At 37.5% G+C, this 26,531-nt stretch overlaps 1 protein-coding gene across 2 annotated transcripts in view; it reads right to left on the minus strand.

Annotated features, from left to right (window-relative positions):
• Positions 1 to 26,531, minus strand: part of LOC149169181 (callose synthase 3-like) — a 266,097-nt gene that overhangs the window by 222,118 nt on the left and 17,448 nt on the right. For both annotated transcript variants that reach the window (XM_089428596.1, XM_089428595.1), the window contains exons 3-12: positions 21,410 to 21,534; positions 20,998 to 21,091; positions 20,754 to 20,864; positions 20,396 to 20,509; positions 20,054 to 20,155; positions 19,846 to 19,937; positions 19,559 to 19,685; positions 1,432 to 1,569; positions 1,242 to 1,318; positions 1,048 to 1,141 (exon numbers count right to left, since the gene is read on the minus strand). In XM_089428596.1, the coding sequence (XP_089284722.1) occupies positions 1,048 to 1,141; positions 1,242 to 1,318; positions 1,432 to 1,569; positions 19,559 to 19,685; positions 19,846 to 19,937; positions 20,054 to 20,155; positions 20,396 to 20,509; positions 20,754 to 20,864; positions 20,998 to 21,091; positions 21,410 to 21,534 (1,074 nt within the window). The remainder of the gene's footprint in view (positions 1 to 1,047; positions 1,142 to 1,241; positions 1,319 to 1,431; positions 1,570 to 19,558; positions 19,686 to 19,845; positions 19,938 to 20,053; positions 20,156 to 20,395; positions 20,510 to 20,753; positions 20,865 to 20,997; positions 21,092 to 21,409; positions 21,535 to 26,531) is intronic.

The following is a 26,531-nucleotide window of genomic DNA, read 5'->3' on the forward strand; positions in this document are numbered from 1 at the left end:
TTATTCATGATCATAAGTAGGAGCTATTTCTTCATGTTCCCCCTTAATGACTACTTGTGATTCAATCATTTATCCTTGTCTTTTGAACTGGTCCCTTTGCCTTCTTCTTTCCTCACATCTTCAACATTCTACAATATTTGGTCTTTTTCCTCCATCATCCTTAATCTTCTTCACTTGCAGCTGCAAAATATAAGCATGGTTGAAGTCCATATAAACTAGTAGCCATCCACTGGGATACATGGTTCATCAGTTGTTGTATCTATTAGTTCTCTACGAAAGTATTTGTCATACATAGTTCATTAGCCATTCTTCCATAAACAAGTCTTCATGCCTATACCTTTTATACCCCTACATCATCATCATCCTAAGCTTTTGGCTTACCCATAACCATGCTCTCAATGCTCCTGCATTGCATCACCAATTTATCCAAAAACTCCCAAGGGGCTGAATTGCATGCTAGCCTACTTATCTTGAATATAAAATAAAATGTGGTTATGAGATGCAGAGAGACCAAGCGGCAATGAATTTGGTATAGAGAGATGGGACAGAGACTGGTCATACAAATAAAGGAGATTTACCAAGAAACATAATGTGACTAACGTAATGGTTCGGTGTGAAGTGAAGTTGTTTTGAGAACAAAAGGGATTATTTCTTTGTTGTTATTGTTATATAATAGAGGAAGGGCTAACTTAGAGAAATAATGGTTTACAAACAAACAAACAAAAAACTAAAAACTATGCAAGCAACAAATTTCCTACTAACACAAGTTTCGTTTGCACACAATCTTGCTCCTTTGCCCAGAAAAATATCCTCCAACTATATTATGTTGTAACTTGTACTATGGTTTTCTTGTCTTCCAGTTCTCAACTCAAAATAAAGAGACCACATTCCAACAGATCTACCAATTTTTCCATGTACCAGTGTTATGATTTCATCTTAGGGGAGCGTTATTACTCAATTGTTGTTAAGAATCTTATGCTATTTCCAGTACAATATTACTCGAAGATATTGGTTTTGAATATACAAGATATTGCCGAATGTTGCTACCTTCATGGATGGATGTTTTTCACTCGTTTCTGGTACGTTAAAGAAATCTGCATCTGCAAGCATTGGCCAGCCTAGGCGGAAACATTGGATTGACCTGTTAATGAAGATAGTCATTCTTTAGCATAGGATTCAATTATAGCCAAGCTTGCAAGTATATTAATTCTAGCTAGCATGTTGCAATATATCTGCCATACCAGAAAAATTCGTTAAGATCATCATAGTTCCTCCACTGCGAATGTTTGGCTGTCCCCTTTTTATTTCTCTTCTCTTCCTATACAGGTAAGACAAATAGCCCTCAATGCCAAGATATATGTATCACTGCACATCATTATAGGGAACATATATAATCAAGAGTATGTAAAAGTAAAAGTAGATGCTAAGTACCTTTGAAATAACCTCATAGATAGGAGTCACAACTTTTTCAAGGAAGAATTCTTCCCCGCCACCATATGCTGGCCTTATATTTTCCCCAGTCACAGCGCTCACATTGGCACCTAATATCCCATAGAGTTCATATGCCATCTGCAAAAATCCAAAGTCAGGGTTACAGTGCAAGTCGTATAAGAAGTTGAATAGCTGAGGCAGAACAAGAGAACTTGAAAAAACATATGTAGTTCCGATAGAATATATATTGACGATGTTGTCAATCAAGATAAAACAGTAGAATTGCTAGGATTGTCTATCTGCTATATTTGCTAGAATATTCCGTTGAAAATGGATAAAAAGAGTAAACAACTATTTGTATGCTGGCCACAATATTATGAGCTTCCCCAAGATAGCAAATCGTGCCTTTGTTCCCATCCGATACGCATGGAGAGACCATCATATCTACATCGATTTTAACATGTAAGTAATCTAAGGAATCATTAAGATCGAAACTTTTCAAATAGAATTGGTTTAATCCACCATAAGTGATGGATAACAGATGACAGGACTTTTTTTATGGGGATGGGCAGATGCAGTGTGTGGTGTTTTCAGCACAAGTTCATCGTGACAAGGAAACTGGTCATACCATTTTTAGCTATGCAGGAACTTATGATGTTTAAGATGTAATTTATATAACATTTTGTGTTTGTTGACATATATGTTTTGGTTGCAATAATTAGAATTTAGAAGTTTGTGAAACCCATTTTGTGGTTGATTGTATATGGTAGCTATTAATTATTTGAGAATGAGCAACATCTGAAACCTTCCTTATCATGCGTTGTGAGGAATGGATTTATGGTGCATCTCAAGGGAATTGATTTAAAAAAAAAATGAATATTGAGAGATTTGAGAAGGTCCAAAACAATAATTCTAGTTGAGGGTCAAGGGAGTCAAACCTTACCATTGGGCTATGTTAAATATCGGACTACTATGATGAGTAGGGGTTGTTAGTTTTTGTAGCATCGGATGTGTTTTAGCCACGAAATTTGGTAGAGAGGTTATAATACATGTATTCTCCAAAATCCAAAAATTGTTTCTGAAAATTCCACCCAAAAGTGTCTTAATTAAATTATTAACCAATTTTTAAAATTATTTCTTAAGTCTAAACTTAGGGAATATGGTTAATTAATCAATGTTAATTAAGATGTGGTGAGAATCATCTAGAAACTTACACAGATCGATAGGGAATCAACCTAGCCATCAATTATGATTTAATCTTGGCCATTGGTACTCCAATAGAAGACTATAAGAAGAAGTCGATGGGTAGATGGAAAAATACACCAGGGCAAATACTCAGTTGCTCAAGAAAATCAATTTTCTCAGTGGCTGAAGTTCGGCAAGAGAAAATCAAGTCACAGAGCGAGTTGCGGGTGGGAGAGAGGGCATCAGCAATAGTATTAGAGGGCAGGGAAAATCTGGAAGGGGCAGCACAGAGGAAGGGTGCAGTTCATCAGAATAGAGGAGTGACGCAGGCACTACGCAATCATTGTGCAGGGGGTAAAGCAGTGAGGCCAACGAAAAGGCAGAAGGCCCTCTTCGGGGTCAGAAAAATGTTGTGGAGTGTGAGAAATTCATCAGTAAATTTCTCTCAGTGATTCTTCCTCTATTTTGGCTATCTGTATCTTGTATATAAATTATTGTTGAAGATTAATAAAAGAAACCCTCATCTGCTGCACCGGTTTTCCCACATTGGGTTTTTCCAAGAACGATTGTCCAAAAATAACTGTCATTGTGGTTATATATGTGCTAGTATTTTTCCTTGCATTTATTTTCCACAGAGTTTTATTTGTGTAGGCCGCAGTGTATAGTGTATTGTGCTTGAGCGGATAAGAAGATTTGGCAAAGAGAAGTAAGTTAACAGTGTTATCAGTTGATTTTATTCTCTGATATCGGGTATTGTATATATCTATTTGCAGGCTGAATATCTTTATGGAGAAGAGCCAAATCTGAGACATTTCTGTGGACGTCGAAGTTCCTCATTTGTTGCTGGTTGAAGTTCACAATCGGAGCCACAAAGGGGACCAAGTTCACCATCAAAGAAGAGGGCCGACTCATCTATTGCTTTGTTGGCTGAGTTTGCTTACATTGTTGACTGAGTTTCACTGTCAAGGAAGAGGCTGAGTTCCTGTGAGTTGCTAGTCGAGTTAACTGCTTAAAGGGGTCGAGTTTATCTTATTTCAGAGCTGAGAGCTAATATCTTAAAAGGGGCTGAGTTTTCTCTGTTAGGGTGGCTGAGTATCCATTTTCCATAGAGGACCGACTGCAGTCACTTTAGGACTGAGTTTTACCTGCAAACAAAGGCTAAAAATCTCCTCATTCGTGGCTAAGTATATCTGCGAAAAGAAAAGAACCAAACTGCTGTTACATATGGGCCAAGTTGGGGTATTGTGGGCTGTGTAAGCTACTACAGCCATCATTTATAAGAGGCTGAGTTCCCTTGCCGTTGGTAGGATTGCTGTGCATAGATATTTGGGCTGAAGATTGAAGTTTGCTGCTACTGCTATCAAAGGAGGCCATTAATATCATCTTGCTGGAACACACCCAGGTTCATTATACTCTTTTTATATTGTAAAAGATTTCATATCAGCTCATAAAATTAGAAGAAATATGGCTGTTATTACTCCTTACAGTGGTCTGTGCACTTTATGAGTACAATATCAATTATATGTTGATGGTTTGAAGTATTTCCATAAGTGTTTTCTTGATACTGTGTATTATTTTAAATGAAAGACATGGAAATGCACCTACAGCCAATCATACACAAACTGTTTGATGAAATAACACACTGAAAACTCAGACCAAACTCATAAGATAAAAAGGGAAATTCTAAGTATTCGAGGGGGTATCTTACAGAGATGGAAGGGTTCTGCTAAATTTAGAAGTGTGCTAAATTTGGCAGTAGAACCCACAAGTGAAGCTAAGAAGGACCAAACATTTTTGTCTTCAAACAACAATTTTGTGATGGTTAATCTTTTGAAGCAGATGCAAGCCCAACTGGAAAAATGTAAGCTGGGTCAAAAGCACCTCCAACAGTTTTTGGGGCATTAAAGTGAAGTTCCCTATATGATCAGTCAAGTTCCGCCAGAGCATTTCCAGTGTATGTTTCTTATGCCTTCCCAGATGTCACATGAAGGATCAGGTCAGCATTGATCCTGTCCTAGAGCTAGAAGGCATGAGTGAAGGCCGAGTTCATCACATGGTTTACATGACAATTTACCGCGTCTTCCCATCGACAACAAGATCTTATGCATCCCTTAGCTACTTGTAATGTGGCCAAGCCTTTGGTGCTTGATGAACCTTCCCCAGTGACAAGCTATCCTTCTGGGACCAAAGACGTTGATTCCCTAGATTCTCCAACAGTGGCAGCCCCAGCTGCCTTTGTTTTTATGTTTTGTTTAACCTCCAATTGTGCCCTTGGGGACAAGCTTTGATTTTGTATTTACACTTTTTTGTGCCCTTCAGCTGATGATGGGTTGGTTGAGATAGGGCTTACCTACAGGCTACCAGTTTTTCTTTTAATGCCACACTTTGACATTTGGTGTGAGTATTTCAAGAATATTCAGTTTTTAAACCCTTTATGACTCATTAGTGGTGATCTGTCTTGTCAGTCATTTTCCTTTTGTAATATGCTCCTTGTTCCTAATGTTTAATCAAGAGAAAATCAAAGCATATTTCAAAGTCCAAGTAACCTATACTAATCACATTAGTTAGATGTTACTTGTTGCTATTCTACAACCAGTGGGAAAAAGCAATATGCACTTTTAACATTTCTCTAATTGGATTTGTTCACATCTTAAAGAATCATTTCAATAAACCTTCGTTGGTTGGATCTTTGGACTCATCTCCCAGTTAATTCTCAAATCATGTAAAAAGATTTGGGCTTTTGAGATTCATTTTACTGGGTAATCATGAATCCACAACATGTGAATAAAGTGATATGTGTTAGTTTGACAACGAATTAGTAACTTTAGTTAAAATTGTAAATAGACAGTTGTATACCGAATAATTAGTTATGTAACGATAGTTGGTGATATAAAACTATCGAATGCCCATGAAATGTAGTGCGGAGAATCATTTGTTCAATAAAAGTTCCTATTAATTCATTCAGTTTCGTGTCTTGGCTATTCAGTTGTTATTCAGTTATTGCTTTCTTGTTTTCTTCATTATTTGGTTTCTTATTCAACAAATGGTATCAGAGCCTATTTGGTGCTACGTGAAGGTTTTTTCTCTGAGAGGAGGCCGTTGAAAGACCAGCGAATAACCAGGGAATAATCTGCGTGTTGCTGTCCACATTGCTGTGAGTGTTGGAAGACCAGCAAATCCTCTGCGTTGAAGAACGGCTAAAGACCAGCAAATCCTCTGCGTTGAAGAACAGCTGAAGACCAGCAAATCCTCTGCGTTGAAGAACGGCTATGCGTTGAAGGCATTGCTGTGAGCGATGGTTGTGCATTGAAGGCATTGTTGTGAGCGTTGGAAGACCAGCAAATCTGCTCTTTGCGTTGATAAAAGTAGAAGTTTTCTGTGCAAGGCCATCTCTGCATGAAAGACTGAGGTTGTGTAGAATCTGCATGCTGAATGTCAAGAGGTGTGCTGAATGTCCAGAGGTGACTTGAAGTTGCGTGTCCTGCGTGAAGGAGAGGAGGAGCGTGCAACGGCATTCTCTGCGTAAAAGACTGAGGCTGCGTATTGCTGCCAGAGGCCTGGCTTGTGGAACCGGGTAATTTTTTTATTTTGACAATTTTTTCTCAGAAATTTGAAGTTTGGAGGAAAGCAACTCAAAGAAATCCAAGAATTATTTTTCTTTTCCAGAAATTTGTGAAAAACAAAGGGTGAAAGGAAACAGGATTTGAAATTTAAAAAAAAAAATAATTGTAGAAAGAAATTTGTAAAATTTGTTTATTTAAAAAGCAGGCTCAGTTTTTTTTAAGAAAAAGGGAAACAAAGTTTTTTCTTTAAGAAAAGGATAGCTGAAAGACTGAAACCTAGGAAAAGAACAAAAATGGCCAAGATGTCGAATGCAAGCTTCGAGGTGGAGAAATTCACCGGAAAGTGCAATTTTGCTCTTTGGAAACTAAAGGTTAAGGATATGCTTGTGCAACAAGGGTTGCACAAGCCATTGGATGGGGTAACTAAGAAACCTACAACCATGACTACTTCAGACTGGGAGGACTTGGATGCCCGAGCTCTCAGTACCATCCGGTTATGCCTAGCGGATGAAGTTCTCTTCAACATTGTTGAAGAGACTACGGCGTCAGGATTGTGGGAAAAACTTGAAAACCTCTATATGACAAAATCATTAACCAACAGAATTTATCTAAAACGACAGTTATACAGTCTTCGAATGAAAGAAGGTTCAAACGTTGCAGAACATTTGAATGTTTTTAATACACTAATTTGTCAATTAACAGATATGGAAGTCAAAATACATGAAGAAAATAAAGCCATAACCTTGCTGTGTTCTCTGCCTTAATCATGGGATCACTTCGTAACTTCAATCAGCTTTAGCTCTGCTGATTCTTTGAAGTTTGAATCAGTCGTGGGAGCTCTTCTGTCTGAAGAAGTACGAAGGAAATCCAGCACTGAAACAGCTGCATCAGAAGCCATGGTCGCTAGAAGATGCTCAAAGGAAAGAGGAGAAAAACCAAGGGGGTCTTCCAGGTCGAAATCGAAGGGCGAGAAGTGTAAGGCAAAATGTTGGAACTGCGGTAAAGTTGGAAACTTGAAGAAGGACTGTCAAGGAAGAGGTTGAATTCCTGTGAGTTGCTAGTCGAGTTAACTGCTTAAAGGGGTCGAGTTTATCTTATTTCAGAGCTAAGAGCTAATATCTTAAAAGGGGCTGAGTTTTCTCTGTTAGGGTGGCTGAGTATCCATTTTCCATAGAGGACCGACTGCAGTCACTTTAGGACTGAGTTTTACCTGCAAACAAAGGCTAAAAATCTCCTCATTCGTGGCTAAGTATATCTGCTAAAAGAAAAGAACCAAACTGCTGTTACATATGGGCCAAGTTGGGGTATTGTGGGCTGTGTAAGCTACTACAGCCATCATTTATAAGAGGCTGAGTTCCCTTGCCGTTGGTAGGATTGCTGTGCATAGATATTTGGGCTGAAGATTGAAGTTTGCTGCTACTGCTATCAAAGGAGGCCGTTAATATCATCTTGCTGGAACACACCCAGGTTCATTATACTCTTTTTATATTGTAAAAGATTTCATATCAGCTCATAAAATTAGAAGAAATATGGCTGTTATTACTCCTTACAGTGGTCTGTGCACTTTATGAGTACAATATAAATTATATGTTGATGGTTTGAAGTATTTCCATTCTTGATACTGTGTGTATTATTTTAAATGAAAGACATGGAAATGCACCTACAGCCAATCATACACAAACTGTTTGATGAAATAACACACTGAAAACTCAGACCAAACTCATAAGATAAAAAGGGAAATTCTAAGTATTCGAAGGGGGTATCTTACAGAGATGGAAGGGTTCTGCTAAATTTAGAAGTGTGCTAAATTTGGCAGTAGAACCCACAAGTGAAGCTAAGAAGGACCAAACATTTTTGTCTTCAAACAACAATTTTGTGATGGTTAATCTTTTGAAGCAGATTCAAGCCCAACTGGAAAAATGTAAGCTGGGTCAAAAGCACCTCCAACAGTTTTTGGGACATTAAAGTGAAGTTCCCTATATGATCAGTCAAGTTCCGCCAGAGCATTTCCAGTGTATGTTTCTTATGCCTTCCCAGATGTCACATGAAGGATCAGGTCAGCATTGATCCTGTCCTAGAGCTAGAAGGCATGAGTGAAGGCCGAGTTCATCACATGGTTGACATGACAATTTACCGCGTCTTCCCATCGACAACAAGATCTTATGCATCCCCTTAGCTACTTGTAATGTGGCCAAGCCTTTGGTGCTTGATGAACCTTCCCCAGTGACAAGCTATCCTTCTGGGACCAAAGACGTTGATTCCCTAGATTCTCCAACAGTGGCAGCCCCAGCTGCCTTTGTTTTTATGTTTTGTTTAACCTCCAATTGTGCCCTTGGGGACAAGCTTTGATTTTGTATTTACACTTTTTTGTGCCCTTCAGCTGATGATGGGTTGGTTGAGATAGGGCTTACCTACAGGCTACCAGTTTTTCTTTTAATGCCACACTTTGACATTTGGTGTGAGTATTTCAAGAATATTCAGTTTTTAAACCCTTTATGACTCATTAGTGGTGATCTGTCTTGTCAGTCATTTTCCTTTTGTAATATTCTCCTTGTTCCTAATGTTTAATCAGGAGAAAATCAAAGCATATTTCAAAGTCCAAGTAACCTATACTAATCACATTAGTTAGATGTTACTTGTTGCTATTCTACAACGAGTGGGAAAAAGCAATATGCACTTTTAACATTTCTCTAATTGGATTTGTTCACATCTTAAAGAATCATTTCAATAAACCTTCGTTGGTTGGATCTTTGGACTCATCTCCCAGTTAATTCTCAAATCATGTAAAAAGATTTGGGCTTTTGAGATTCATTTTACTGGGTAATCATGAATCCACAACATGTGAATAAAGTGATATGTGTTAGTTTGACAACGAATTAGTAACTTTAGTTAAAATTGTAAATAGACAGTTGTATACCGAATAATTAGTTATGTAACGATAGTTGGTGATATAAAACTATCGAATGCCCATGAAATGTAGTGCGGAGAATCATTTGTTCAATAAAAGTTCCTATTAATTCATTCAGTTTCGTGTCTTGGCTATTCAGTTGTTATTCAGTTATTGCTTTCTTGTTTTCTTCATTATTTGGTTTCTTATTCAACAAATGGTATCAGAGCCTATTTGGTGCTACGTGAAGGTTTTTTCTCTGAGAGGAGGCCGTTGAAAGACCAGCGAATAACCAGGGAATAATCTGCGTGTTGCTGTCCACATTGTTGTGAGCATTGGAAGACCAGCAAATCCTCTGCGTTGAAGAACGGCTGAAGACCAGCAAATCCTCTGCGTTGAAGAACGGCTATGCGTTGAAGGCATTGCTGTGAGCGATGGCTGTGCATTGAAGGCATTGTTGTGAGCGTTGGAAGACCAGCAAATCTGCTCTCTGCGTTGATAAAAGTAGAAGTTTTCTGTGCAAGGCCATCTCTGCATGAAAGACTGAGGCTGTGTAGAATCTGCATGCTGAATGTCAAGAGGTGTGCTGAATGTCCAGAGGTGACTTGAAGTTGCGTGTCTTGCGTGAAGGAGAGGAGGAGCGTGCAACGGCATTCTCTGCGTAAAAGACTGAGGCTGCGTATTGCTGCCAGAGGCCTGGCTTGTGGAACCGGGTAATTTTTTTATTTTGAGAATTTTTTCTCAGAAATTTGAAGTTTGGAGGAAAGCAACTCAAAGAAATCCAAGAATTATTTTTCTTTTCCAGAAATTTGTGAAAAACAAAGGGTGAAAGGAAACAGGATTTGAAATTTAAAAAAAAAAAAATTGTAGAAAGAAATTTGTAAAATTTGTTTATTTAAAAAGCAGGCTCAGTTTTTTTTAAGAAAAAGGGAAACAAAGTTTTTTCTTTAAGAAAAGGATAGCTGAAAGACTGAAACCTAGGAGAAGAACAAAATGGCCAAGATGTCGAATGCAAGGTTCGAGGTGGAGAAATTCACTGGAAAGTGCAATTTTGCTCTTTGGAAACTGAAGGTTAAGGATATGCTTGTGCAACAAGGGTTGCACAAGGCATTGGATGGGGTAACTAAGAAACCTACAACCATGACTACTTCAGACTGGGAGGACTTGGATGCCCGAGCTCTCAGTACCATCCGGTTATGCCTAGCGGATGAAGTTCTCTTCAACATTGTTGAAGAGACTACGGCGTCAGGATTGTGGGAAAAACTTGAAAACCTCTATATGACAAAATCATTAACCAACAGAATTTATCTAAAACGACATACGGTCTTCGAATGAAAGAAGGTTCAAACGTTGCAGAACATTTGAATGTTTTTAATACACTAATTTGTCAATTAACAAATATGGAAGTCAAAATACAGGAAGAAAATAAAGCAATAACCTTGTTGTGTTCTCTGCCTTAATCATGGCATCACTTCGTAACTTCAATCAGCTTTAGCTCTGCTGATTCTTTGAAGTTTGAATCAGTCGTGGGAGCTCTTCTGTCTGAAGAAGTACGAAGGAAATCCAGCACTGAAACAGCTGCATCAGAAGCCATGGTCGCTAGAGGATGCTCAAAGGAAAGAGGAGAAAAACCAAGGGGGTCTTCCAGGTCGAAATCGAAGGGCAAGAAGTGTAAGGCAAAATGTTGGAACTGCGGTAAAGTTGGAAACTTGAAGAAGGACTGTCAAGGAAGAGGTTGAATTCCTGTGAGTTGCTAGTCGAGTTAACTGCTTAAAGGGGTCGAGTTTATCTTATTTCAGAGCTAAGAGCTAATATCTTGAAAGGGGCTGAGTTTTCTCTGTTAGGGTGGCTGAGTATCCATTTTCCATAGAGGACCGACTGCAGTCACTTTAGGACTGAGTTTTACCTGCAAACAAAGGCTAAAAATCTCCTCATTCGTGGCTAAGTATATCTGCGAAAAGAAAAGAACCAAACTGCTGTTACATATGGGCCAAGTTGGGGTATTGTGAGCTGTGTAAGCTACTACAGCCATCATTTATAAGAGGCTGAGTTCCCTTGCCGTTGGTAGGATTGCTGTGCATAGATATTTGGGCTGAAGATTGAAGTTTGCTGCTACTGCTATCAAAGGAGGCCGTTAATATCATCTTGCTGGAACACACCCAGGTTCATTATACTCTTTTTATATTGTAAAAGATTTCATATCAGCTCATAAAATTAGAAGAAATATGGCTGTTATTACTCCTTACAGTGGTCTGTGCACTTTATGAGTACAATATCAATTATATGTTTATGGTTTGAAGTATTTCCATAAGTGTTTTCTTGATACTGTGTATTATTTTAAATGAAAGACATGGAAATGCACCTACAGCCAATCATACACAAACTGTTTGATGAAATAACACACTGAAAACTCAGACCAAACTCATAAGATAAAAAGGGAAATTCTAAGTATTCGAGGGGGTATCTTACAGAGATGGAAGGGTTCTGCTAAATTTAGAAGTGTGCTAAATTTGGCAGTAGAACCCACAAGTGAAGCTAAGAAGGACCAAACATTTTTGTCTTCAAACAACAATTTTGTGATGGTTAATCTTTTGAAGCAGATGCAAGCCCAACTGGAAAAATGTAAGCTGGGTCAAAAGCACCTCCAACAGTTTTTGGGGCATTAAAGTGAAGTTCCCTATATGATCAGTCAAGTTCCGCCAGAGCATTTCCAGTGTATGTTTCTTATGCCTTCCCAGATGTCACATGAAGGATCAGGTCAGCATTGATCCTGTCCTAGAGCTAGAAGGCATGAGTGAAGGCCGAGTTCATCACATGGTTTACATGACAATTTACCGCGTCTTCCCATCGACAACAAGATCTTATGCATCCCTTAGCTACTTGTAATGTGGCCAAGCCTTTGGTGCTTGATGAACCTTCCCCAGTGACAAGCTATCATTCTGGGACCAAAGACGTTGATTCCCTAGATTCTCCAACAGTGGCAGCCCCAGCTGCCTTTGTTTTTATGTTTTGTTTAACCTCCAATTGTGCCCTTGGGGACAAGCTTTGATTTTGTATTTACACTTTTTTGTGCCCTTCAGCTGATGATGGGTTGGTTGAGATAGGGCTTACCTACAGGCTACCAGTTTTTCTTTTAATGCCACACTTTGACATTTGGTGTGAGTATTTCAAGAATATTCAGTTTTTAAACCCTTTATGACTCATTAGTGGTGATCTGTCTTGTCAGTCATTTTCCTTTTGTAATATTCTCCTTGTTCCTAATGTTTAATCAGGAGAAAATCAAAGCATATTTCAAAGTCCAAGTAACCTATACTAATCACATTAGTTAGATGTTACTTGTTGCTATTCTACAACGAGTGGGAAAAAGCAATATGCACTTTTAACATTTCTCTAATTGGATTTGTTCACATCTTAAAGAATCATTTCAATAAACCTTCGTTGGTTGGATCTTTGGACTCATCTCCCAGTTAATTCTCAAATCATGTAAAAAGATTTGGGCTTTTGAGATTCATTTTACTGGGTAATCATGAATCCACAACATGTGAATAAAGTGATATGTGTTAGTTTGACAACGAATTAGTAACTTTAGTTAAAATTGTAAATAGACAGTTGTATACCGAATAATTAGTTATGTAACGATAGTTGGTGATATAAAACTATCGAATGCCCATGAAATGTAGTGCGGAGAATCATTTGTTCAATAAAAGTTCCTATTAATTCATTCAGTTTCGTGTCTTGGCTATTTAGTTGTTATTCAGTTATTGCTTTCTTGTTTTCTTCATTATTTGGTTTCTTATTCAACAAATGGTATCAGAGCCTATTTGGTGCTATGTGAAGGTTTTTTCTCTGAGAGGAGGCCGTTGAAAGACCAGCGAATAACCAGGGAATAATCTGTGTGTTGCTGTCCACATTGCTGTGAGCGTTGGAAGACCAGCAAATCCTCTGCGTTGAAGAACGGCTGAAGACCAGCAAATCCTCTGCGTTGAAGAACAGCTGAAGACCAGCAAATCCTCTGCATTGAAGAACGGCTGAAGACCAGCAAATCCTCTGCGTTGAAGAACAGCTGAAGACCAGCAAATCCTCTGCGTTGAAGAACGGCTATGCGTTGAAGGCATTGCTGTGAGCGATGGCTGTGCATTGAAGGCATTGTTGTGAGCGTTGGAAGACCAGCAAATCTGCTCTCTGCGTTGATAAAAGTAGAAGTTTTCTGTGCAAGGCCATCTCTGCATGAAAGACTGAGGCTGTGTAGAATCTGCATGCTGAATGTCAAGAGGTGTGCTGAATGTCCAGAGGTGACTTGAAGTTGCGTGTCCTGCGTGAAGGAGAGGAGGAGCGTGCAACGGCATTCTCTGCGTAAAAGACTGAGGCTGCGTATTGCTTCCAGAGGCCTGGCTTGTGGAACCGGGTAATTTTTTTATTTTGAGAATTTTTTCTCAGAAATTTGAAGTTTGGAGGAAAGCAACTCAAAGAAATCCAAAAATTATTTTTCTTTTCCAGAAATTTGTGAAAAACAAAGGGTGAAAGGAAACAGGATTTGAAATTTTAAAAAAAAAAAAAATTGTAGAAAGAAATTTGTAAAATTTGTTTATTTAAAAAGCAGGCTCAGTTTTTTTTAAGAAAAATGGAAACAAAGTTTTTTCTTTAAGAAAAGGATAGCTGAAAGACTGAAACCTAGGAAAAGAACAAAAATGGCCAAGATGTCGAATGCAAGGTTCGAGGTGGAGAAATTCACCGGAAAGTGCAATTTTGCTCTTTGGAAACTGAAGGTTAAGGATATGCTTGTGCAACAAGGGTTGCACAAGGCATTGGATGGGGTAACTAAGAAACCTACAACCATGACTACTTCAGACTGGGAGGACTTGGATGCCCGAGCTCTCAGTACCATCCGGTTATGCCTAGCGGATGAAGTTCTCTTCAACATTGTTGAAGAGACTACGGCGTCAGGATTGTGGGAAAAACTTGAAAACCTCTATATGACAAAATCATTAACCAACAGAATTTATCTAAAACGACAGTTATACAGTCTTCGAATGAAAGAAGGTTCAAACGTTGCAGAACATTTGAATGTTTTTAATACACTAATTTGTCAATTAACAGATATGGAAGTCAAAATACAGGAAGAAAATAAAGCCATAATCTTGCTGTGTTCTCTGCCTGAATCATGGGATCACTTCGTAACTTCAATCAGCTTTAGCTCTGTTGATTCTTTGAAGTTTGAATCAGTCGTGGGAGCTCTTCTGTCTGAAGAAGTACGAAGGAAATCCAGCACTGAAACAGCTGCATCAGAAGCCATGGTCGCTAGAGGATGCTCAAAGGAAAGAGGAGAAAAACCAAGGGGGTCTTCCAGGTCGAAATCGAAGGGCAAGAAGTGTAAGGAAAAATGTTGGAACTGCGGTAAAGTTGGACATTTGAAGAAGGACTGTTGGAAACGGAAGGAATCCGAAAACCCGAAGAACGAAGTGAATCAGGTCGATTCAGATATGATAGACGAAGTTTTATCTGCTGAAGAATTATGTATGATAGATGAAACTTCACCTGAATGTAATGTCTCTCAGAGTTTTGATAGCTGGCTGTTAGACTCTGGTGCTTCGCATCACATGTGCCCACATAGAAACTGGTTTACCTCGTATGAAAATGTAAACGGTAGTTTTGTGTTTATGGGTAACAATGTGTCATGTCAGACTGTTGGGATGGGAGATATCAGGATTAAGATGTATGATAACACAGTTAGGACGTTAACTAGTGTTAGACATGTACCTGATTTGAAGAAAAATTTAATCTCTTTGGGAGTGTTGGATTCAGATGGTTATAAGTTTACAGGTCAGGATGGCGTCTTGAAAGTCTTTAAAGGGGCCCTTGTGGTTATGAAGGCAGAAAAGGTCGGAAATCTTTACAGGTTAAAAGGAAGTACTCAGGTCAGTGAAGCAACGGTTGCGTCAAAAAAGGAAGAAGCAGGTACTCGTCTATGGCATCAGCGTTTGGGTCATATGAGCGAGAAAGGTCTTCATATACTGATGAAACGTAAATCTCTTCCCGATCTGAAATCCTTGAATTTAGATTTCTGTAAACATTGTGTGTATGGAAAACAGTGTAAACAGAGATTTAAAGTTGGAAATCATAATAGTAAAGATGTTTTAGACTACATTCATTCTAATCTGTGAGGGCCTTCCCCTGTTGTGTCATATGGAGGTGCATTGTATTTTTTTAACGTTCATTGATGATTACTCCTGTAGAGTTTGGGTCTATATGCTAACAAGGAAAGCTGATGTATTAAATGTCTTTAAACAATTTAAAGTAATGGTAGAGAAAAGAACAGGGAAGTCTATTAAATGTCTAAGAACTGACAATGGTGGTGAGTTCACTTCTGTTGAATTTGAACAATACTGTAAGGATGAGGGCATAGTTAGACACAAAACTGATGTTTATACTCCTCAGCAAAATGGTGTTGCTGAGCGTATGAATCAGACTCTTATGGAAAGAGCCAGAAGCATGATCAACAATGCTAACTTGCAAAAGGAGTTGTGGGTAGAAGCAGTATCTACTGCTTGTTATTTAGTTAACAGATCACCTTCAGTAGCAATTGATTGTAAAATTCCTGAAGAAGTTTGGACAGGTCAGTCTTGTGACTATTCTCATTTGAGGATATTTGGCTGTGATGCTTATTCTCTTATTCCGAAAAATCAGCGTTCAAAATTAGATCCAAAGTCGAAATGTTATGTCTTTGTTGGGTATGACTATGCAAGTGAAAGGATATAAGTTGTGGGATCCTACATTGCGGAAGATAGTCATTAGTAGAGATGTAACATTTGATGAATCCTTTTTGTTAAAATCAAATGTTGAAAGAATTGAACAGGAACAGGTATTGCCGAGTCAACGAGTTCAGTTGGAGGCTAGATCTTTCGGTGACAGTCGAAAGGAAGGAGAGACTTCTGGAGACAAAGGTGTTGAAGACACAAAGGAAGCCGTTGAAGCTTCTGAACCAGTGCAAGTTTTTGAACCAGTTCAGCAACCAGTCGCTCTGAGAAGGTCTATAAGGGAAAGGAAAACTCCCGAAAGGTATGAAGATTCTGCTTCATCTGTTGCTTTGGTCACTGAAGATGGGGAACCTTCTTGTTATCAAGAAGCAGTAGATGATACAGATAGCGAGAAATGGAAAATGGCTATGGAAGAAGAAATGGACTCCTTAGCCAAGAACAATACCTGGGATCTTGTAGAGCTTCCTAAAGGGAGAAGTGTTGTTGGATGTAAATGGGTCTTCAAGCTGAAACGGAAAGTTGATGGTAGTATTGAAAGGTATAAGGCGCGACTGGTAGCAAAAGGGTATTCTCAGGTTGAAGGTATAGACTTTCATGAGATTTTTTCTCCAGTTGTAAAACTTGTTTCTATACGTACTGTGTTGGCACTAACTGCGTTGCTTAATCTTGAGTTAGAACAGTTAGATGTTAAAACATCTTTTCTACATGGTGACTTGAACGAAGAGATATATATGGAACAACCAGAAGGTTTTGTACGAGGTCGCAGTAGAAGATTAGTTTGCAAGCTCAAGAAATCATTGTATGGTCTGAGGCAGTCTCCCAGACAATGGTACAAGAAGTTTGATTCCTTCATGGTGAGCCAGAACTTTATAAGAAGTGAGTATGATCATTGTGTGTACTTCAAAAGTTTCAATGGCATATTCATTATCTTAGCTTTGTCTGTTGACGATATGCTTATTGCAAGCAAAAGCATGGAAGAAATCAACAAGTCAAAAGCTCAACTCTCTAGGACGTTTGATATGAAGGATCTTGGAGCAGCAAAACATATCTTGGGCATGGAGATACACAGAGACAGGAAAAATGGTAAGCTTTGGTTATCACAGCAGAAGTATGTGGAGAAGGTACTTGAAAAGTTCTCTATGAATAATGTGAAACCTGTTAATGTTCCTTTAGCTTCCCATTTTAAGCTTTCTTCGGTTTTGAGTCCTAGAGCTGATGAAGAAAAGCAGTATATGTCTCATGTACCATATGCAAATGCGGTAGGCAACTTAATGTATGTGATGGTATCTACAAGACCTGACATTTCACATGCAGTTGGAGTTGTCAGCAGGTTCATGGCAAATCCAGGTAAAGAACATTGACAAGCAGTGAAATGGGTGCTTCGATATCTAAGAGGCACAAGTGATCATTGCATCGTCTTTAATGGTAGTGAAGGATCAGTCTGCGGATATGTAGATGTTGACTATGCAGGTGATTTGGACAAAAGAAGATCTACTACAGGTTACGTCTTTACTCTTGCAGGTGGAGCAATTAGTTGGATGTCAAAGCTTCAAGACACGGTTGCATTGTCCACTACCGAAGCTGAATATATAGCTGCTTCAGATGCCAGTAAAGAAGCAATCTGGTTAAAGGGTCTGCTTGATGAGATTGGAAGGACGCAAGAGAAAGTGAATGTACTTTGTGACAGTCAAAGCGCTATTCACTTGGCTACAAACCCTGCCTATCACAGCAGAACCAAGCACATTGATGTAAGGTATCATTTTCTGAGACATGTGATCGATGGCGGAAAAGTAGCTCTTAAAAAGGTCCATACACGAGAAAATTGTGCAGACATATTCACAAAGCCAGTTACAGTAGAGAAGCTGCGGTGGTGTTTAGCTTCTCTTGGCTTGCAGGAAAGATGATGAATGGGAAAATTGTTGTCAAGGTGGAGTTTGTTAGTTTGACAACGAATTAGTAACTTTAGGTAAAATTGTAAATAGACAGTTGTATACCGAATAATTAGTTATGTAACGATAGTTGGTGATATAAAACTATCGAATGCCCATGAAATGTAGTGCGGAGAATCATTTGTTCAATAAAAGTTCCTATTAATTCATTCAGTTTCGTGTCTTGGCTATTCAGTTGTTATTCAGTTATTGCTTTCTTGTTTTCTTCATTATTTGGTTTCTTATTCAACAATATGGATCGTCAAATTTTACTGGGTAATCATGAATCCACAACATGTCAATAAAGTGATATGGATCGTCAAATCCTCTTCCAATGTAATACCCAAAAGTAATTCCTGAGTAATTCATTTGACAGTTAATGATTTTGCCAATTTAGACTAATAAGAGGTATATACTTGACAGACGCACGTTGGCAGAGTGTATATTGTTGGCAACTTCGCATGCTAGTACTTTATACCATTGGAGATTGATAATTGTTCGTATATGGTACTTAAGACTTTCAAGGTGGCCAGTAAAAGATTAATCTTGGATGAAACAACCTAACTAGTAGATCGTTGGTCATATTATTATACCAGCGTAGATCGATTTTAAGTATGGATCTAATATGATCCGAGAGGGATTAAATTTCTTCATGTACAAACTTATTTAGTACGTAAAATACAATGTGTTATTTTCATTGTTTAAATTGTATTTTTGAATGCTATATAGAGTATATATAGGACCAAATATACTTTTTAACCATAAAAATTTAATTTTTTCATGGTATATATATATAATTTTTTTAAATGATATATAATATATACATAATTGACATTAAAATATTTTACATAGCATGTACATCGAGACATTTTATAGTGCAAATTAAAATGGTTTTTTTATTATTAATATATTTTTATGTATATGTCAATAATAATTCGTATTAAAATATTTTAATGATAACCACATTGAATATTTTTTTATATAGAACATTAAAATATTTTATTTTAAGAAATTTTTTATTATAGCTGACATTATTTTTCTATTTAGAGCATAATTTTTATTTTTATTTTAAAGGGGCATTTGTCAAATCAACAGACAAATATACTTACACATCCCCTCATACTGGGCTGTAGAATGAGCTGGGCTGTAAAATGAGCCTCTGCGTTCAATTAGATGACAATAATTTGACATATAATCATTATTGTTATTTGTTAATGCATTATATGTTATAGGCATGTGGGCTGTAGAATGAGCTGGGCTGTAAAATGAGCCTCTGTGCTCAATTAGATGACAATAATTTGACATATAATCATTATCGTTATTTGTTAATGCATTATATGTTATGGGCATGTGGGCTGTAGAATGAGCTGGGCTGTAAAATGAGCCTCTGCGCTCAATTAGATGACAATAATTTGACATATAATCATTATTGTTATTTGTTAATGCATTATATGTTATGGGATGCTAGTTTCCAGCTAACTTCCACGTTTAATCTGCTGAATATTTTTCCAGATAAATGTTACTTCAATTACTAGCACATTCAACCCTTTTCCTCGGTGAACCTTACCTCAAGTTCTCAAAATAACTGAATTATAAAGTTTTCTGGGCTCAAAAGTTATTAAATTTATGAGTCTTCTTTTCCCTGCGCGTAGATGAACTTCAATGCTGTGATATGAATTACAGATCATAAAATTCCATATGGATAGGGTCTACAAGTTTAAATTTTAAGTGCAAAGATTTGTTTTGATTCAATATGAGCAAATACTTATGGAAAACAAAGAAAGTGAGCAAAAATCATCTCTTGCATACATGATGATAGATATAACAGAGGCATTCTGGCATAAACCGTAGATTTGCAGCTTCTCCCCAGATAAGAAGAAAGAGTCCCATGTATAAAATTTTACGTTGTTGCGCATCCTGCTGTATATTGGGCAACCTGTATTTGACAAAACCAGAAAAACTAAACTTTTAAGTATATTCTCAGAATGAACCCTAAAACTACTGCCAGGGCAATATGTCGGTTATCATCTCATTGTGCAACACAATGGCAATAATAGCAAGATGAGTAAAAACATGGTCATATCAGAACATATTACCAGAGGCTGCTTTGGCGACCTAAATATTTGCACCACTGCCTGTAATTTTTGAACATCTTTTTCATGACCTCGTCGAGAGCATTGTCATCCAACTGTCAATGCACAATAAGAAAAAAAAAGATGATTCAAATATCCATATTCCCAACTTCTATCTGCAATGGAAATGTTTTCAATAGAATGGAATACCAAGACTATTTCTGTGGATCACCTTGACAGTGTCTGCCGGAGAGTGAGATTTATGAGGTTGCCGTATGTGGGCATTGGCAAGCAACAAAATTAAGTGCTCCCTTTGATTTGCCACATTGTCTTTCTGCAAAAGTTAATGCATCACCACCAACTGGCTTAGCTCATATTTCATGGTTACAACTTCCATACAAGATATCCATATATCAGTTCATGTTTCTTCTGGAGTCCATATGTATGTCAATATAGAAGCAGAATAATTATTTAGGAGTTTGAACACATGAGTGCTGTGGCAGAAAGGAAATGTATAAACAACTCACAATCAGATGCTCTAGAAACCTATTTATGTGCCTCCAAATGTAATTACCTGGAATCCAAATGTAACTTGGAGCCAATCGAGAAGATCTTGGTCTGGCTTTTGATTATTTTCAGGCCATTGCAGGGCACGAGTGTTGTGCAGAGCTGTTACTACGGCTCTAATCTGAAATCATGAAGGAAGTAGGAATAATTTTCCAAAAGTGTAGACAAATAGTCAGGTGCTAAAGTTGCGTTAATAACAAGCGAAATGGATGCACCAGCAATCATTTTCCAAATGAAAACATGCAAATTAATGATTTTGAATATTCATGGGCATTGGATGCATCAAGAACATGAAAGCTAATGGCAAGATTCTTGCACTGAACAGGAATTAATCAGCATAATTGACACATCAACTAGTTACTAACCTCAGGTAACTTCATGATGGCTTGATTTGCACTACCCGGATCAAGAGGAAGAATATTATAGGGCACGAAGATCTCTGTTTTTTCCTTGACATCTTTACCAGTTGCCAGAATCTACAGGAAAACCAACAACCAATCAAAATCTTACTACTAGAAATAATTCATATGGTACAGTTCATAACTTCAAGTAGGGTTATAGATTTTTCTTGACCATAGGAATACCAAACAAATATGTAGTAATGCTGACCTCGGGAGCTACTTCAACGGATTCTGTTTGAGTGACTGCCCTCAACACTTCAAACAGTATATTAGCGGTTTGATATGCTTTTGCCAGTTCCGAACTGAAGAATATTCAACAACCAGTCAGCAACCTCTTAAGCACAGCTTCATCAGAGAAAAGATATAAATTATAAGTGCTAAAGAGTACATTTTTCTGGAAAGTTAAGTACTCTTGTCAGTTTAAGTTATCGCACGCATTTTACATGCTTAAAAGAATGGAAGGAAGTTCTATCCAGCTGAATTTTTCGTATATATAACTGAGATAGGCCTATGGAGCTCAATGGAGGAGGACCAAAGAGAGCAATCATCATGTAAAAGGATGCAAGGGAAACTAAAAGAAGAAAAAAGTAAATCTAGTCCTTTTTTAACAATAGTTGTACCGATCTGCTTGTTCAGCTGTTTGAGCAAGCTTCTTAACATAGTTCCCATAGTATTCCTGATAATAGGCCTGAATTTCTCTTGCATCACTTTTTTTCTTCCTTGCACATAAGGTTGTGTCACCATCCTGCAATTCAATAAACTCTATGAAATTCATATATTCATCGTCCAACAAAAACACAATAAATCTTTACACTGGTGACTGTTATGCAGGATCAGATTTCTTTATAATTTGTATCATGGATCCCTGTAATGTCAGAAAAACGGATTCTTTGACATTATACACACATAAAAGTTCAAAAAACTTTGGCAAATCATGTCTGGCATTCTTAAGGACCAGGACAATATGTAAAATAATTTTGAGATCCTAGTGCAAATATTTAAACGAGGACAATTCCCAAACATGGAAGATATACCTGCCAGCAGTTGCATACACTTGAAGAGCAGCCAAAGCCAAGTGAGAAAAAAAATCCCTTTTTTAAGATCCATTTAAATATTTTCAAATGAGAGCAATAACCAAACATGGAAAAATATGCCCACCAGCAATTTCTTACATTCACGAGCAATCCAAGATTGTAAGTATATTAGATTCAAAGTGAATTTTGCAACAAAATTAATAGAGCTCTGAGAGTATAATTGTTGAAGACAGACAAATAAGGAAATGTTTGTTAATTGAAGTTAGAGATGGAATGGTTCTGCTAAATTTAGTAGTGCACTATATTTGGCAGAAGAACCCGCATGTGAAGATAAGGCACAATCTTACTTTCTCTAAGTGTTGACTTAGGAAAATTCTCTAATTTTCCTACAGTAAAAAATAGTAAAACGAACTGAGCATGCATGGAGATTTTATCTCAGTTCGACTTCAGTTTAGTGAGGTAGTTTGACTCGAGTTCAAAAGGCCAGTTCGCTTGAGTTCAAGATGTCAGTTAAACTTGAGTTATGTGAGGCAACCCGACTTAGGTTCAAGGAGCCAGTTCACTTGAGTTGAAGAGCAGATCGATCCTATAAAGGGTAGAGTACAGACTTGGTGAATCATATGATTATGCACTAGCGAGAATTTGTGTTTTGAGCTCAAGAAAATAGTTCCAGATCAGTGTGTGAGGTCAAGGAAAGCGCATCACTTAAGGAGGCCAATATAGCTTGTGCAAAGAGGCAGTTCAACCTATACAGTTGGTACAACTGCACAAGAGAGAGGCCGAATTGGTCTAGGGTGTGCGGGATATTGTGTTGAGGAACAAAGAGTAAGAAGGAAATTTTTCCCAAGTGATTTGTAATTAATTACTGAGATTTTTCTGAGCAAATCAATAAAAACACATTAGCAGATTTTCCCCATTTTGGGTTTCCTGGGTATTTCTGGTGTTTTGTTAATTGTATGCTTGTGTCTTTATGATTATTTTTTTCATTGCAAATTCATTAGAATACTCATTATATTTGATCAGTGGATTTCGCAGTTAAGTTTTTAGTTCTTGCATTTCAAAATATTGTTTAAATTAGTTGTTGGGTATTAGAAAACTAACATGGTATTAGAGCTACAGATTGATTGAAGACCAACAAGCAATATATTTTCCTTAGAAACGAGTGACAGTTACAGCGCATGGTGTGCAGTTTCCACAAGAGTGCAGTCTTTTCCCATGAAATCAAATGCATAGGTGTTTTCCGTAGCAGGCTTGCACAACAATGTTTATGAGCAGTTTGAGTTAGAGCATGGCATACCTGGGTCTAAGATTTGAGGACCGCCTTGATGGGGCCTCGAATTTCTGCTCTTGGAAGGCGAGGATTGGTATGGTATTGGAGGAGCAGGGAGTTTGGGAATATGTGGAGAGTCCACCAGTCACTCCAGCAGATCCTCAGTAACAGGCCCAACATAACAAGGATGCAAAGGCCAGAAGAATAATCCTTCAAGGAGTCAAGGATCAAATCATACCTCACCTTTCTGGAAAGAAGACAACTCAGGCCATGTGGACAACTATCTTAGGGTTGTACCAAGGTACAAGTGAGGCCAGGAAGCTAGTTGTTGGGTAATTTAATTGACCTTAAATTACTTCATTAATTGTCAACCAAGGTTCGTGTAATTATGAAGTGTATGTGCACCATATATGTTAGGAATTCTATCTTTGGATGAAATTGATCTAAGTAGGGATAAATATTAGACGAGATTAAAGAGTTGTCACGCACATGTTCTAATAGTATGTGTTCCTAGTCCCATGAATCGTTTAAGTGCTCCATCTTTAAGAGTAGTTGGAAAAAAATTTCAATTTCTAAGGATAAAGTAAGTAGTCATAAGATTTACATAAAACTTCAAATTCAAAGAAATGTTTCTAGATCCTCATTTCTTAAACCATGGAAATTAGGGAGAATAGAGGGTGAAACGTTTTTCATTGCGGTTGTGGTATCTTCATATAAAATAGGAAAACCATAAGAATCTGGTTCTCTTTTACCACCTTGTCCTCCACCTCGTCCTCTATTTCCTCCTCTGCCTCTTCCACCTCCAATCCTAAGTTCACCATTTACATTATGTACTTCTCCTTTCCATGCCATTGTAGATTCCTCAGAGCTAATATAAGGTTCTATAATAGGATTATCTAGCTCTTCTTCTGGTTCCTCTACTAATGGTATATTAAAATAAGTTTCCTCTTCTTCTTCGCTAGGAACCTCTAATTCTTGTCCTAAAAGTTGTTCTCCTGTCGAAGAGAGAAAGATTACTCCTTTTGTTGGGGATGTAGGTTCTTCAACTACAATTTCAATAGAAGAAGTTGGTGAATCTCTTGGTTGGATTTCAGACCTATGCACCTCATGGAGTCTATGTCTACCTGCAAATGATGGGATGTGAGTGTCAGTGGATGGTGTGGCACTACGAGGTCTAGCAGGGGTGAGTGGTGATGTTGGAATTGAACTTCTACCTCTACTTACAAATCTACCCCTAGAATCCCTTTCTCTATGCATAAATGATTTTTATCATGCTTTAATTATGCATCTACAAAATCAAAGTTGAATGCACTTAAAATGATATGCAAACCAAGAATGAAATCGTATATACACTTTCTTGGCAACGACGCCAAAATGTTGGGTAATTTAATTGACCTTAAATTACTTCATTAATTGTCAACCAAGGTTTGTGTACCTATGAAGTGTATGTGCACCATATATGTTAGGAATTCTATCTTTGGATGAAATTGATCTAAGTAGGGGTAAATATTAGAAAAGATCATAGAGTTGTCACACATGTTCTTTCCATTAAAGCTACATCAAAACCAAATGCCAAATTGTATTGAAAATTAATCTATAACTTGAAATCTCAATTTATTCTAATTGCATAATTGAAAGTCTATTTATAATTGCATAAAGGAAATATTAATGCTAATTGCAGAAAAGAGATCCTAATACTAATTTGCAGAATTGAAAGTTTAATAATACTTTGCAAAAGGAAATCTTAACACTATTTGCAGAAAAGGAAACTCAACTCTGAAAAGGAAATTCTAACTCTAAATTACAAAAAGAAACACAAATGCTAATTTCTTGCAGAAGGAAAGTAATTTGAATGAACTGTAGCTTCAAGTGATTACTAATGTGCGCTAATAGCTCTGAAAAATCATCTACTCATCATCCACAAAATTTAACTGAGTCATAAAACTAAATTGCTTGAATAAAATACATTCTGGAAAAAAATCTTTTTGTTTTGAATGTAAATAAATATTTTTGTATTTTCTTTTTATGAGCGCTTTGGAAATAAAACAACAGGGGATTAGAAAATAACTGAAATGTAACTATTCATATTGATAGAGAGAAGAAAAAAAAACTATATGAAATTGCTAATTAGATGCAAACTATCTACAAGGAATTGCAATGTAAATAGAAACTAACTATCCTTACAACTCTCCAGGGGGCCCTCCCGTGAGTGTAAGTTCGTCACTGATCAAATGATTGCTCAACCACGCATCGGAAAAGAGGAACAAAGTATTATATTAATCTACACAAGTTTCTTAAACAAAGCTTGCAAATGCTAAAATAAACAACGACTAAATGTGTTTTTGGTCTTGCCTCACGACTTTTATACAATTCTTTATCAAATTGATCTAAGAATACTACGCCAATAGGCAATTAACTTAGTCTTCCATCTAAGAAATAAACTTAAATTAAAAGTCTATTTCCTCATGATTTTCTACTGGAAGAGCAAATCATGAGGAATTCTTCTCGAACATGTCTTCTCGATCGAACAAATCATCTCCACACTTGCTTCATCTTGCCATGATCTCCTGTCGAACTTCGCTTGACTGCTGAAACATCATAGCCAGAGTTTGAATTTTGATTTGACTTTTAGATCTTTCGATCTCTGTATCTTGCCAGATCATGATGGTAGGTGGACTTCCATGTGTAGAACAATTGTCATCTACAGGTACCTTTCATTCCTTCATTGGTCCATTGAAACCTGTCTAACCATGGAGATGGCTGCAGAATTTGATATTAGCAGCGAAATGAGCAAGATTTTGTTGTTGTACAAATGTTTTAATTATATTTCACAAAGAAACAATAGGTTCTAAAACATGGATGATTAATACCTTTTATATGCTTGAGTAAGTCTGTGATGACCTTGATTAGGTTGAAACTGCGACAAAATGGTCACAAAAAGGTAAAGGAGAGGGAAAAAAGGTAGTAAAAAAAAGAACAATTTTGGACTTCAACATTAGTACTTCAAGATAAGCTCAGAAATATCAAGATGGCTAAGTCTGAGTCTATGATTTCTTATATAACTAGATTCACCCAAGTAAAGGACGAGTTAGCCGGGGTTGGAGAGATTGTCTCCGATAGAGACCTTGTCAGTTTTGCACTATTGGCCTTTCCCAAGTCATGGGAAAACTTCATGGATATAGTGAGTGTCAAAGAAAAGCTTACAGATTGGGAGCGACTATGGACTGATTGCGTGCAAGAGGAGATCCGGAAGCAAGCAAAATCTGGGTCTCATGCAAACACTGAGGAAGAAGAAAACATTGCCCTAGCTAGCAAAGGGGGCAAGGGAAAGGGCAAGAAAAAGATAGGAGAGATTGAGTCCAGTACAAGAGGCAAGAAGAAGAAAGATCTCAACAAAGTGAAGTGCTTCTCTTGTCATCGGTTTGGGCACTACTCCAC

Source organism: Pinus tabuliformis, chromosome 4_2 (genome assembly GCF_031772625.1).
Source record: "Pinus tabuliformis cultivar Carrire ecotype Pingquan chromosome 4_2, CPIR1, whole genome shotgun sequence".
Taxonomy (NCBI): domain Eukaryota; kingdom Viridiplantae; phylum Streptophyta; class Pinopsida; order Pinales; family Pinaceae; genus Pinus; species Pinus tabuliformis.